This window comes from Galeopterus variegatus, unplaced genomic scaffold (genome assembly GCF_000696425.1).
Source record: "Galeopterus variegatus unplaced genomic scaffold, G_variegatus-3.0.2 Scaffold2704, whole genome shotgun sequence".
NCBI classification, from domain to species: domain Eukaryota; kingdom Metazoa; phylum Chordata; class Mammalia; order Dermoptera; family Cynocephalidae; genus Galeopterus; species Galeopterus variegatus.
In genome coordinates, this window is record NW_007728815.1 from 158,977 (window position 1) to 171,220 (window position 12,244).

General features: G+C 50.0%; 1 protein-coding gene across 2 annotated transcripts in view; it reads left to right on the forward strand.

Annotated features, from left to right (window-relative positions):
- Window positions 1-251: 251 nt before the first annotated feature.
- ZNF787 (zinc finger protein 787) overlaps window positions 252-12,244 on the forward strand; it is a 24,870-nt gene continuing 12,877 nt past the window's right edge. The window contains exons 1-3 of one of the 2 annotated variants that reach the window (XM_008582701.1): window positions 252-325; window positions 1,675-1,870; window positions 10,297-10,388. In XM_008582701.1, the coding sequence (XP_008580923.1) occupies window positions 10,310-10,388 (79 nt within the window). In that variant the 5' untranslated portion in view covers window positions 252-325; window positions 1,675-1,870; window positions 10,297-10,309. The remainder of the gene's footprint in view (window positions 326-1,674; window positions 1,871-10,296; window positions 10,389-12,244) is intronic. The other variant, XM_008582702.1, reaches the window with a different exon arrangement.

Here is a 12,244-nt window from a genome sequence, read left to right on the forward strand (position 1 = left end):
GAGCCAGGATGGTGGAGGGAGGGAGCAAAGGCCCCAAGGGAGTGGGAATTGGGAGAGGAGAGAGAGGATGGGAGGAGGTGGGAGGCAGGAAAGGGAAAGAGCCCTCATCGCAGGAAGGAAAGGGGGACTTGGAGGGGGAGAGCTGTGTCCTGGGCACCTGGGCCCCTCCAGGAAGGGAGGGTGTGTAGGGTTCAGGTGTGCATGTGTTCATTTGTCTTTGCTGCAGGGAAATCATGGGAGCTAAAGCTGAGAAGTAGCCACAGGATTTGGTGACTGAAAAGTCTGAGAGGGTGTTTGTTAATTGAGAGGTGAGAATGACTGAGAGGTGAGTAAAGGAGGTGGAAATCCATATTCAAATCTGCTGTTGGAGGAAAGGAGTAAGAGAGAGAGATGGGGTGAGGGGTGGGGTGAAAGCAAGTGGGTGCGAGAGAAGAATGTGGGACAGAGGGCAGCCGGAGGACCAGCGGTACCAGGAGGAGTTGCTTCCAAGCAGCAGAGAGCCTTGAACCTTGCCAGCTTGGAGAGGAGGAGGTGAGGTTGGCAGCAGAAGAAAGAGAGGGGATAATTGGCAGGCAGGCATCCAGAGGGGGTAGGCGGGACCTCATAACAACAATAATAACAATAATTTGTCTTGAGCTTAATAGCCCTGTCAGATCCGTCTGCTAATTGGATCGCTCAAGGGCCCGGGCTGGGGTGGGCTGAGGGGAGGGCACCCTTCCCCTCCTTCATCTCAGAGTGGAGGTCAGAGCAAGGTGAGATACTGCTGCGAGGACAGGAGGGCGGAGCTTAGCCTTGTGGCTGTCACCTGTGGCAGAACCACTGTGATTGAGAAATTGGTGAACTGAGGAGAGCAGGCAGGGAGTGGGGTGGTCAAGAACGGGTCAGGGGCCCACCAGCTCTCTGATTCGGAACTTGTTAAATTCCCAAACATCAGGTGGATTCCTTGAATTGCCCAGGGTTTTCTTGAGAGCAAGTGGGGGCCCTTTTCCTCCAGGGAGCTGCCCTGGACCCCCACAACTCCTGGTGCACCCTTCTCTCTCTCTGCTTTCCTCTGTAGATGGGGTCTGCAACACCCCACCCCCAAAACTATGAGATTCTGAGGGTAGGGCGCAAAGTCTGTATACTGCTGCGAGGACAGGAGGGCGGAGCTTAGCCTTGTGGCTGTCACCTGTGGCAGAACCACTGTGACTGAGAAATTGGTGAACTGAGGAGAGCAGGCAGGGAGTGGGGTGGTCAAGAACGGGTCAGGGGCCCACCAGCTCTCTGATTCGGAACTTGTTAAATTCCCAAACATCAGGTGGATTCCTTGAATTGCCCAGGGTTTTGTTGAGAGCAAGTGGGGGCCCTTTTCCTCCAGGGAGCTGCCCTGGACCCCCACAACTCCTGGTGCACCCTCCTCTCTCTGTGCTTTCCTCTGTAGATGGGGGTCTGCAACACCCCACCCCCAAAACTATGAGATTCTGAGGGTAGGGCGCAAAGTCTGTAGAACTGGGCCAAGAGGACTCAGCAGCTGTTGGGATGAATGAATGAATGGATGGATGGATGGATAGATGATTGAATGGGAGAGGAAGAGAACTGGGTAACATTAGTGAACACCCTTTTAAACTTTTGGCAGGAATTCTTGATTAATCCTTACAAGCATCCACTCATTTAATCCTCACCCAACTCTATAAGGCATCTACTGTTCCTGTCCCCTTACAAAGGAGGCACCCGAGGCCCAGAGGGAAACAGTCACCACTGCTTCAGGGTGCGGCTTCCAAGCCAGAGCTTGACACTGCCACGTGGGGAGACTTCACAGTGAAGAGACGGCGTTTGCACCTGGTGCTGGGCCAAGTGTTCTCACCCAGCTTGTCTGTTTCAGATCTCTTTGGTAGGTGTCAGCATCTCCCTCCACTCAGAGCAGGAAGGTGGGATGCGGAGCAGTATGTGCCCTGCCCCAGGTCACCACCTGCTCAGAAATGAGAATGTAAGAAGATGCATCTCAGTAAAGCCTTTGTAAAGTTCTGTTCGCTGCTGCACATCCAGATTGCTGTGGTCTGGCCCCCTTGAACCTCTTCTACCCATAGTCCCAGCTGGTAATGTATTTGTGGACACCAATGCAAAGTGAAGATATGGGGCTCATTGTGCAAAAAGGCAGGAAGAAAAGGTTTTTCCTTTTCTCCAAGGTCTCTCTCAATCAGCCAGGGTGTTTTTGGTGTTTACCCTATAGGGTGGGTGCAGGCCTTACTTGTGCCTGGTTCTGACCAGAGGTGGAGGGCTGGGGAAGCAGGATGGAGCCTGAGCCCAAGCCCCTGGCGCCTGCTCCCGTGTCTCATTGGACCTCACTTATAAAACATGGATTCAAAGATGAAGTGGTCAAGAATTTTGGGGCAGCAACCGCAGAGCATGGGCCTTCTTCCAACTGGCTGCCTTGGGCTTGAGCCCTGCAGCCAGTCCTTTCTCCCCCCTTCCTCCCTCCCTTGTGCATCCCAGGTGCTCAGCTTCCTCCCTGCCGTTCCTCAGGCTCACTTCTTCTTCAGCCTGAAAAGCTTTCCCCTTATCTTGGTACCCCTTGTTCCTTTATATCAGGGGTCAGCAAACTTTTTCTATAATGGGCCAGATAGTAAATAATTTAGGATTTATGGGCCAATAGGCAAAGTCGAGGCTGTCATTCATGTAGGTATTTAGATGTCATTTAAAATGTGACCAATTAAACATGTAAAAACTATTCCTAGCTGGAGGGCAGTTTATGGGTGGGTGGGCCAGTCTGCTGACTCTCCTGTATGTCCTACAGAGAGGCCTTTTCCAGCCATCCTACCTCAAGGTCAGCCCCACCACCTGCTTTCACTGCCCTACTTTCTTCCTGGTTCCTACTACCCTCAGGAATCACATTTGTTTCCATGTGTTTCCTCGCTGCCCCTGCCGCTGCCTCCTGGCTGGAGGTAGGTCACCTGCTGAGTGAATGAATGACATTCTCATGTGGTAAGGGCGGGTCATTCTGCAGATGAGAGGAGGTAAGTGGAGGCGACTCACCCCGTCCCCTCTGCCTGCCTGAGGCCTGGTGAGGCCTTCTCCCTCCAGGAAGCTGGGCCTGAGGTGGAGGCCAGGGGAGGCTCTGAGCTGGGAAGTCCCTGCTTTTATAGAGTTCCACGTTTATCATTTCAGTGGAACCACATTATCACCACTTGGCAAACAAATTCCAACAAAGAAAAGGAGGTAGAGGAGCAGCTTCTCCCTTCCCACCCTCAGCCCCTGGGTGTGCTAGGCAACTCTCTTCCTTCTTTCCTTATGCATTTTTAATGTTGACAGTGTTGTAATCAGAGGGGCTGGACAATTTTTTAAAGTTTATTTACTTTCTAATAGAGATGAAGTTTGCATATCATAAAATTTACTTTTTTAAAGTGTACAGTTTTGTGGTTTTTAATGTATTCACAAAGTTCTGTGACCATGATCTATCTAATTCCAGAATGATTTCATCACCCACCCCAAAGAAATTTCATATCTATTAAGCAGTCACTCCCCATTCCCACCCCCACCTGCAGCAACCACTAATCTGCTTTCTGTCTCTGTGGATCTACCTGTTCTAATATTTTGTATCCATGGAATCATACAATATGTGGCCCTTTGTGTCTGGCTTCTCTCACTTAGCATTTGTTCCTACTTTTTGGCCAGTATGAATAATGCTGCCATTAACATTCGTGTACGGCTTTTTGTATGGATGAATGTTTTCATTTCTCTTAGGTGGAAACCTAAGAGTGGAACTGCTGGGTCATGTTGTAATTATGTTTAATCACCTAGACTGTTTTCCAAAGTGACTGTACCATTTCACATTCCCATCAGCAGGGTGTGAAGGTTCTCCTTATGCATTTTTAATGTTTACAGTGGTATATCTGTGCGCCTGTACAATTTTGTATCCTGTGTTGGGGAGGCAAAACTTTTCCTCTCTGTTCTTAGGGTCTCCAGCTGCATCTGAGAATTAAGTTGACATAAGACAGTTTTAACAGGAGAAATGCACACAAATTTTATTTTTACATGCATGGGAGGTTTCACAGGAAAATAAAGACTCCAAAAGTGGTTAGGCCTAAGTGCTTTTATGCTACGTTGAACAAAGAGTAGCAGTTGTGGAAAAATAACTAAAATGTACGGGGGTGGGAGGCCTAAGGCAGATAAGGGTTATTTTAATAAGGTTTGTCTGTACAGATGTCTCTTGGCCTCTATTCCCAGTCTCTGGTGATAAGAACATCTTTCTTCCTCCTGGTACAGGGAGGGCATGTTTCACGTGGGAGTTTATCCTGCTTTCACGATGAAAAGAGGAAGTTAGAACATTCTTCTTGCATCTGCTATTTTTCAAGTGCCTTTAGGTTAAAATAACCCTTATGCCAGAGGGGCATGTTCTGGGGTGGCACCCTGCTGTCATACACCTGCTTTGTCCCATCTTAGCACCCAGTGGTTTGCCCATTTTGGTACATAGTCCTATGGATGTCAAAAAAAAAAAAAAAATCAGCCTTTAGTCTTTTTCGCTTATTACAGAAGTAATTATCTGTTATTGTAAAAAAAAAAAAGAAGGAAATGAAGGTAAAAAGAAAAGTTAAAATCACTCTATCATGAGCACGAGGTGGCCACTATTTGTGGTGTCTTAATATTTCTGATGGATGTCTAACCTTCTATGGAGTAGATGCCATGTGATTTACTTTTTCCCAGCATTGGACTGCTGGGTTCTTTCCAGTTTTCCCCTGTTCTAAACCTTGCTGTGATGAACTTTTTCTGTTTTCCCACAAGAAGCATTTCCTGAGATTTGGGGTTTCCCCAGAGAGTAGCTTCTGGAGAAGTAGAGTTACAGAGTCAGGGCCTACAAGCACATTTATGGCTCCCAAGCTGCACTGCCAAATTGTGCAAGTTTAAGCCGAACTGTTCAGCTCTAACTCCCAGTGATTTTGGGGACTTGCTTGTATCTGTCTTAGGGGAAGTCTGTTTATCCTTCCCATGTGGTTCTTGCCTCTTCCTAAGAAGAGTCCGAGGATGGGTTGAGTGTTGGGATTTGTTGCATCCTGTCTCTCAAGCCTCTGCTTTGTTCAGATCCATTCATTTGTATATTCACCTGACCGTTCTCTGAGGGTCCCTGCATGTTCCTGGTGCTGCTGTGGGTGCTCGGGATCGCACATATATCAGGCTGGGTGCTGACATCGTGGGGGCAGAGAGGACAGACCAACTGAGCAGAGACGCAAAAGTGGCAGGTGTTAGGAAGAGAAAGGAGGCAGGGGAAGGGGTGGGTAGGAGGGGAGAATGAGGACGTAGATTGGAGGCAGGGGGTACCTGAGGAGGTGATGCCTACCTCAAACCTGGGGACCCAGAGGAAGAGGGCCCCCAGTAGAGTTTCTTTCAGTGACTTTGCCTCTCCTGAGCGGCCACAAATCTCCTAGAAGTCCCTGTAGCCATGTGCCTGGTACAGCCAGTGCTATGAACATCCTAGTTGCTGCTATTCAAGTACTGCAAGGGACCCTCAGGATCTGGCCCTGCCTATTTCTGTGAGCCTCACTTTCTGCATCTGTAAATAGGTGTCATAACAGTGCCCACCTCAGGGGGACTCCTGCATTTCTAATGACTCCTAGTCCTCCCCTTAGCCTACTAGGTAGGCCCTGTGGGAGCTGTCCCATCCCTCACCTCTCACCACCCCCCAACATCTTTGCCCTCTCTTCACTGTCCCCAATACACCAGGTCTGTGTCTGTCTCAGGGCCTAGGCACCCATCGTCTGTCCCTGCGGCTTGCCAACCTTCCCCTCCACGCTTCCCACTCAGGCCTGTTCCTGTGACGCCTCCTTCTTGGAGACCCACTCCAGACCTCCCTGACAGAGATATCCCCTCCCTCTTCCCCTCTCCTTGGTGCATTTCTTTATGGTGCTTCCGTTGTCTGAAATGACCTTTTTCATTCTTGTGCTTTGTCCTCATCTGTCTCCTCCGCTGGTGGGAGCCTCCCCATGATGCAGGGGCTATGGTGTCTCCCTTGTCAGGACCAGCACCTAGGGTGACAGGGACGGGCAGGGAGAAAGGATTATGTCAACAGTGTGGGAAATGAACTGAGCACCCCACCAGCCCTGTGTGTGGGCTATATGAGACTAATAGTGTTGTTCCCTGCTTTATTTTTCTCCATAGGCTGTAATGAAGACCAAATGAGGTGGTGGGGAAATGAATCCTGTAATTAGTATGGCTGGTTACCGTTATTCCCATTTTACAGAGAGAGAAGCTAAGGCTGGGGAGGGATCAAAAGCAGCAGGTGGGGCTGTGGGGCTGGTTCAGAGTGCCCTTCTGTGTCCTTTCCTCAGCGACCCTGGGACCATCCCCATGTCAGGACCCTGTTCAGGTCTAATCACTTACACAGGATGCTCCAGGCGCCCTGGAGTGACACAGCTGAGGGGGCCGAGCCGGCTGGGCTGGTGGGAGACAAGGGCTACGTGGCTGAGAGATGTCCTAGGGCCAGTCCTGGCCTGGCCCTCTGCTGACCAGCTGTGAGAAGGGCCTTGGACCTCTCAGGGTCTCCATTTGCTCAGGTATGAGGCTGATGGGCATGCACTAGGGCCTGGGCACCATCGTCTGCCCCCGCTAAGGTCTCTGACTTGAGCTCATCCACTTCACAGCCAAAGTCTTGCTGACCTGCTCCACTCCCACAAGCTGCTTGTTTCAGTGCTCTGCATTGGTCACCTTCTGTCCCCTTACTCAATATCCTGGATGGTCAGTTTGCAGGCAGGCTGTGCCCTCCTGGGCAGAGTCCCGGTTCAACTGGTGCCCTGGCCCTGCCAGGCTCCTCCTCAGGCCTCCTCACCCAGCATACAGGTTTCGCTGACCTTTTCGTTGCACTCCAAGCTTTTACAAGGTCCTTGTAATGGTTTATTGAATGTCAGGATGGAAGAGCTGGAAGGGGCAAGGGCTCTGTGCCACACTGTCTGCATCTCAGTCCCTGTCCCTCTACCAAAGGTGTGTTGCCTGGGCCAGCGACTTTTCTCTCTGTGTTTCTGTTCCTTGCCTTACACAGCACATTAATGCAGAGTGATATCTGATTGGGAGAAAGTGCCTAGTGCAGTGTCCGTTCCCCACAGGCAGGTCTGATCTGTTGTGTTTGATGCAGGACCTGGGCACCCAGGTCGAGCTTGTGAGAGTTGCTCCATACGTGCTGGATGAACAAGTATCTGTCCTCCCTGTTGTTCCGAGAGTGCTGCTGGGCAGTATCAGGTCCCTCTGGGTTACCCTTTTGTCTCCTGGCCCTTGTACGTGTTCAGTGAGAACACCCAAAGGATGGGCCTGCATGTCCTGGAGCTGGGATTTGAGTAGAATATTAGCAGTTCTCCGTAACTATCGGAGAGGGGTTCTTATTGGGTGGGCTGGGTTGAAATACCAAGTGGCGGCAATGGATGGTTCTGGACATAGGCTTGGGGCCCCAGTAGTCTGCATCCAGATTATGGCTCTGCTCTCCTCCTGCCCCGCCTGAGAGGTCTTGGGCTTCAGTGTCCTCATCTACATTATGGGGTCAACAGTGGTACCTACCCAGAGGGCTGTAGTGGCTCAAAATCATTAATGGCTTATAAACCATTTAGAGCAGGACCTGGAGCCTGTGAAGTGGGGGGTCCAAGGGTTACCCGAGTGACCCCTTGGCACATATGTGCACATTTATTTATTTAATAGGCACATTCTCCAAATTCCCATCAGACAGCTCCAAGGTGATAGTAGAGGTTACCGAGGGGTGGGTTGATGCCACCCGACAGTGGAGCAAGCTCCTTCAGTGCCCGGATGGTGGTGAGCCCCTCACTGGAGGGATTTGAGAAAATCGGGTCAGTCAAGTCATGCCAAGAAGCTGGGCGATGCTCAGGGGCATAGAAGCACCTGCCTTCCCAGATGCTGGTCCACAGACCCCTGCTACCTTGTGGTGACATTTTTCCCGTTTTGGAATGAGAGATGGAAGGATGTAGGATGAGAATTCCTCAGAGCTGCATGCATTTAGCCTAATAGGCTGACTGGCCTGGGTTCCTTTTCTGGTGTTTTTGGTGCTGGGATGCTGCTGCTTATCAGGAGTCCTATCTGCCAGGGAGTAAGGTCACACCAGGGAATGGGGCCATGTGCCTTGCCAATGGTTGACCAAGTTGCATGTCCTCCAATTCCCCCTGCACAGCTCTGATAAAAGCAGAATTGAAGAGCCTGCCTGGGGCTGGGGTGCTGCACAGATCTCCCCATCTCCCCACCCCATCCATGGAGTCCCAGATGCAGGGCAAACCCTGCTTGACTCTGCACCTCTCTGTAGCCTGGAGGAGGTCAGGCCTAGAGCAGCAAGAGGAAGGTTGGGCTGTCTGTGCTGCAGTGGGGAGTGGACAAGAGCCTGATCATTGAAGACCAGCAAGGGGTAGGGGGCTGGGGAAGGGGATATTCCCTCCCCAACATAGTACAATTGAGTAGGGGTTAAGCGTGGGCACTGGAGCAGTTCGTGTGCCCACACAAACACAGATGTTCATAGCAAGATTATTTATGAGTCAAAACAGCCTAAACATCCGTCAGTGGATGAATGAATAGACAAAATGTGGTCCGTCCATATAATGGGATATTATTCAGCCATAAAGAGGAATGAAGTATTGACACATGCTATGGTGGGGATGAACCTTGGAAACATTGTTAAATGGAAGAAGCCAGACACAAAAGGCCAAAATTTTTATGATTCTATTTATATGAAATATACCCTGCAGGCAAATCCATAGAGACAGAAAGCAGATTAGTGATTGTAGGGGCTGGGGGAGTGGGAGTGGGGAGCTACTGTTAATGGGTATGGATTCTATTTGGGGTGATGATAAAATTCCAAAATTGGTTGTTTTGATGGTTGCAAAACTGAATATACTAAAAACCATTGCATTGTATATACTTTAAAAGGGAGAGTTGTGTGGTAGGGGAATTGTATCTCAAAACTGTTTTTTTGAAAAAAGAGTAGGCTTTGGGATATGATCCCTGACTATCCCTGGCAGGTTGTGCCTTGGGGCAGGTTTCTCCCTGGCTTCATTCTCTGCCCTGTGGTCTTCCCCTGAGAACTCCTGCCTCCTGCTGTTGCCTGGGGAATTCAGTGATCCGATCCACAAATCCCTATTATGGGAGGTGGGATTTAAAACCATTGTTTTTATTATTTTTTTTAATTTTTATTTATTTATTTATTTACTTTTTAAAAGATGACTGGTAAGGGGATCTTAACCCTTGACTTGGTGTTGTCAGCACCACGCTCAGGCAGTGAGCGAACCGGCCATCCCTATATGGGATCCGAACCCGTGGCCTTGGTGTTATCAGCACCGCACTCTCCCGAGTGAGCCATAGGCCGGCCCAAAACCATTGTTTTTAATTGCCCTTATTTTGTTGTAGAAGTTGGCAGCCCTGTGTCAGGCCCCCCCCACCCCACCAAGTTTTATTGAAACTCCCCTGTTTTATGAGATCCCAGTGTTTGGAAACCTGGGGAGTGGATGTTTGCCACGGCTCTACCTGGTGGCCCTGCCATTCCTTGATCCCATGCAGTGATCCAAGTTCCCTCCATTCCTGAATGTCACAGTTGTGTGGCTACCTGCCTGAGCATTGATGCCCTGTGTGGCCAGTTACTTGTTTTTTCCCAGGCCCCTGGTGTGGCTGGTGTCAGGAGCCTGCCCCACCCAGCCTCGTGCGACTCATAACGCTTTGAAAGAGAAATTAGAGCGTGAACTCCTTGGACAAGGCATGCGCTCACCAAAGCCTCAGCCACTTACCTAAGCTGCCTGCGCATCAGCTTGGGTTGATATCATTTGGTGCTTGAAAGGCCTTAGAAAGGGGCCTGGCACCTGGAGCCCCTCCTGTGTGCTAGCTGCGCATGTAACCCTGTTGTGAGGGGCCAGTGTGCTGCCACAGGGGCATGGGGATTTTCATTACTATTTAGGATCCTCCACTCTGGCAAGAGATTCATATGTGCATAGTTTTGTTTAAACTTGATAGTGCTGCTGTTGTCCTCCCTCTTGCTGATGAGAAAACTGAGGGCATGGAGGTAGAACCACTTGCCCCAGGTCCCAGCTGAAGGACTGGCATGAACCTGCCAGGCAACTGCAGCCTGGGCAATTCCTGGAGCTGAGCTCCTCCCATGGGGTTGTACATGGCCTCTGTCGGTCCCCCTCCAGTGAGGAGAAGGGCCACATGAGCTCCAGGGCCATCTCTTGCTAATCTGTCCCTCAGGTGCGTGCTGCTGGCCTCCTGTCTGTCCGTCCTGTGCCTGGCATTCAGGGTACCCTTAGTGAGTCTGGCATCCTGTAAACTCTGTCCTATCTCATCCCTTCCCAGCAGGGACCCAGATATGGAGCTGCGGGAAGAGGCCTGGTCTCCAGGGCCGCTGGATTCCGAGGACCAGCAGATGGTCAGTCACGAAAACCCAGGTGAGATGCCTTGGTAGTTCTCAGCTGACCCACTGCCTTCCCATCTGACTTCAGCTTCCTTCACTCCAGGCAGGAGGAACTCCCCCACCCGAGACCTACCCTCCTGTTGCTCTGGGGCCTCCTGACCTGTGGCCTCAGCCAGGTCACCTCCCCTCCCCAGTGCTACACTCCTAGCTGTAGAGGGCAGGGCCAGTGTCAGGATCTCCCAGTTTCTTTCTAGCTGGGCTATCCTGGGGACCCTTGGGGGCTGTCTCCTCCATCTGGTTTCCTCTAGCCTGGGACAGGACCCCCAACTGTTGTTGAGAGTGCCCCTTCCTCTTCTCCATGGCTCTGCCCCCAGTGTCGTGGGCACTGGCTCTGATTCCGGGTGGTAACTTGACTCTCTCTGGCAGGAAACTCTTTATACCAGGAGTCCAAACCCAAACGCTGCACAGGATGTAACATAAGTGAGAGAAAGGATTGGGATGGATGGTGGCGTGGCGAATGACAGGGAACATGGAGAACCAGGAGCGTGTGCTGCTTTTTAGGGAAAGCTGAGTGTTTGGGTTTTTATGTGAAATCTTTTACTTTTTAAATGTTGGCAATGTGTTTTGTTTGTGTAATAAAGTACTATGTAGGTTGAATAAAACTCATCTGTGGGCTATGTGGGACCGAGGGTTTGCTTGCTGAGACCCCACCCTGGCTCCTGTTGAAGCCATGTCCCCTATTTCCAGAGGCTTTCCTGGCAGGGCTTCCTTTAGGCCCGTGAATTAAAGTGTGGACTTCTCTTTTCATGCTGTTGTTGATGTGCCTGTGCTCCAGGTATCACTCTGGCCTGGGGTCAGCAAACCTTTTCTGTAAAAGACCAGAAAGGAAATATTTTCAGCCTTGCAGGACATGTGCTGATGTAGCTTGAGAGCAGCTACAGAAACCAATGGGTGCAGCCATGCACTGATAAAACTTAATTTATAAAAACAGGTGACAGGGTTTACCAGCCCCTGTGCCAGCACGTAGTCGGTCGTCCCAGAGGAAGATTGCGGGGACCTGGATGGCAGTTGGGGATCACTTTCATCAAGCTCTTCGGCCCCTCTTCCACTTACTTCTGAGACCCACACAAGGAGTGTGGATGAAAACTCTCTGCAGGCAGGGGCGTGGCAGCCCTGGTTACGGAGGGAGAAGCAGATCTAGGGACTGCGAGTGCTTTGCTGAGGGCCTATGACAGTGGGGCAGAGACTCTCTGGCCCTCAAGGTGCTCACACCTCACCAGGTGAACACCCGTCCTGGGCCACCTTACACCTGGGACTGCTTCTTCCTCCTTCCCTGTCATATGTGTGCCCTTGGTTTTTTAACTATTTTAAAAATTAATTTTAAAATTTTCATTAGAGATAGAGAAATTTTAAATGTACATAGTAATAGTATAATGAGTCTCCCTTTTCCACTTCAGCAATTAGCTACACTTTGTCAGGCTTATTTTATCATTTTTGCCATTTTGTTTTCCTGGAATGTTTTAAAGAAAATCCAAGGCATCACATCATTTTGCCCATAAATTCTCCAACAGATAAGGAGTCTTTTTGTTGCTGTTGTTTTTGTTTTGGTGTTAATCAGCACCATCCCCTAACTAAGTGAGCTAATTGGCCAGCCTCAAGAAGTCTTTTTAAAACAGACGGACAAAATTACAAAATGCTGATCTCACCTAACAAAATGTTATTCTTCAATATCACCTAATAATGAATCTGTGTTAAAGTATCCCGGTTGCCTCCAAAGTGTATGCTTTTCTTTGAGGAAGTTAGTTTTTAATTTTACAGTCATCCATAAATTCATTCTCTTATAAAAGGTAGGTATCAAGTCCCCTTTGTCCAGTCCACTGTCCCTGTCCC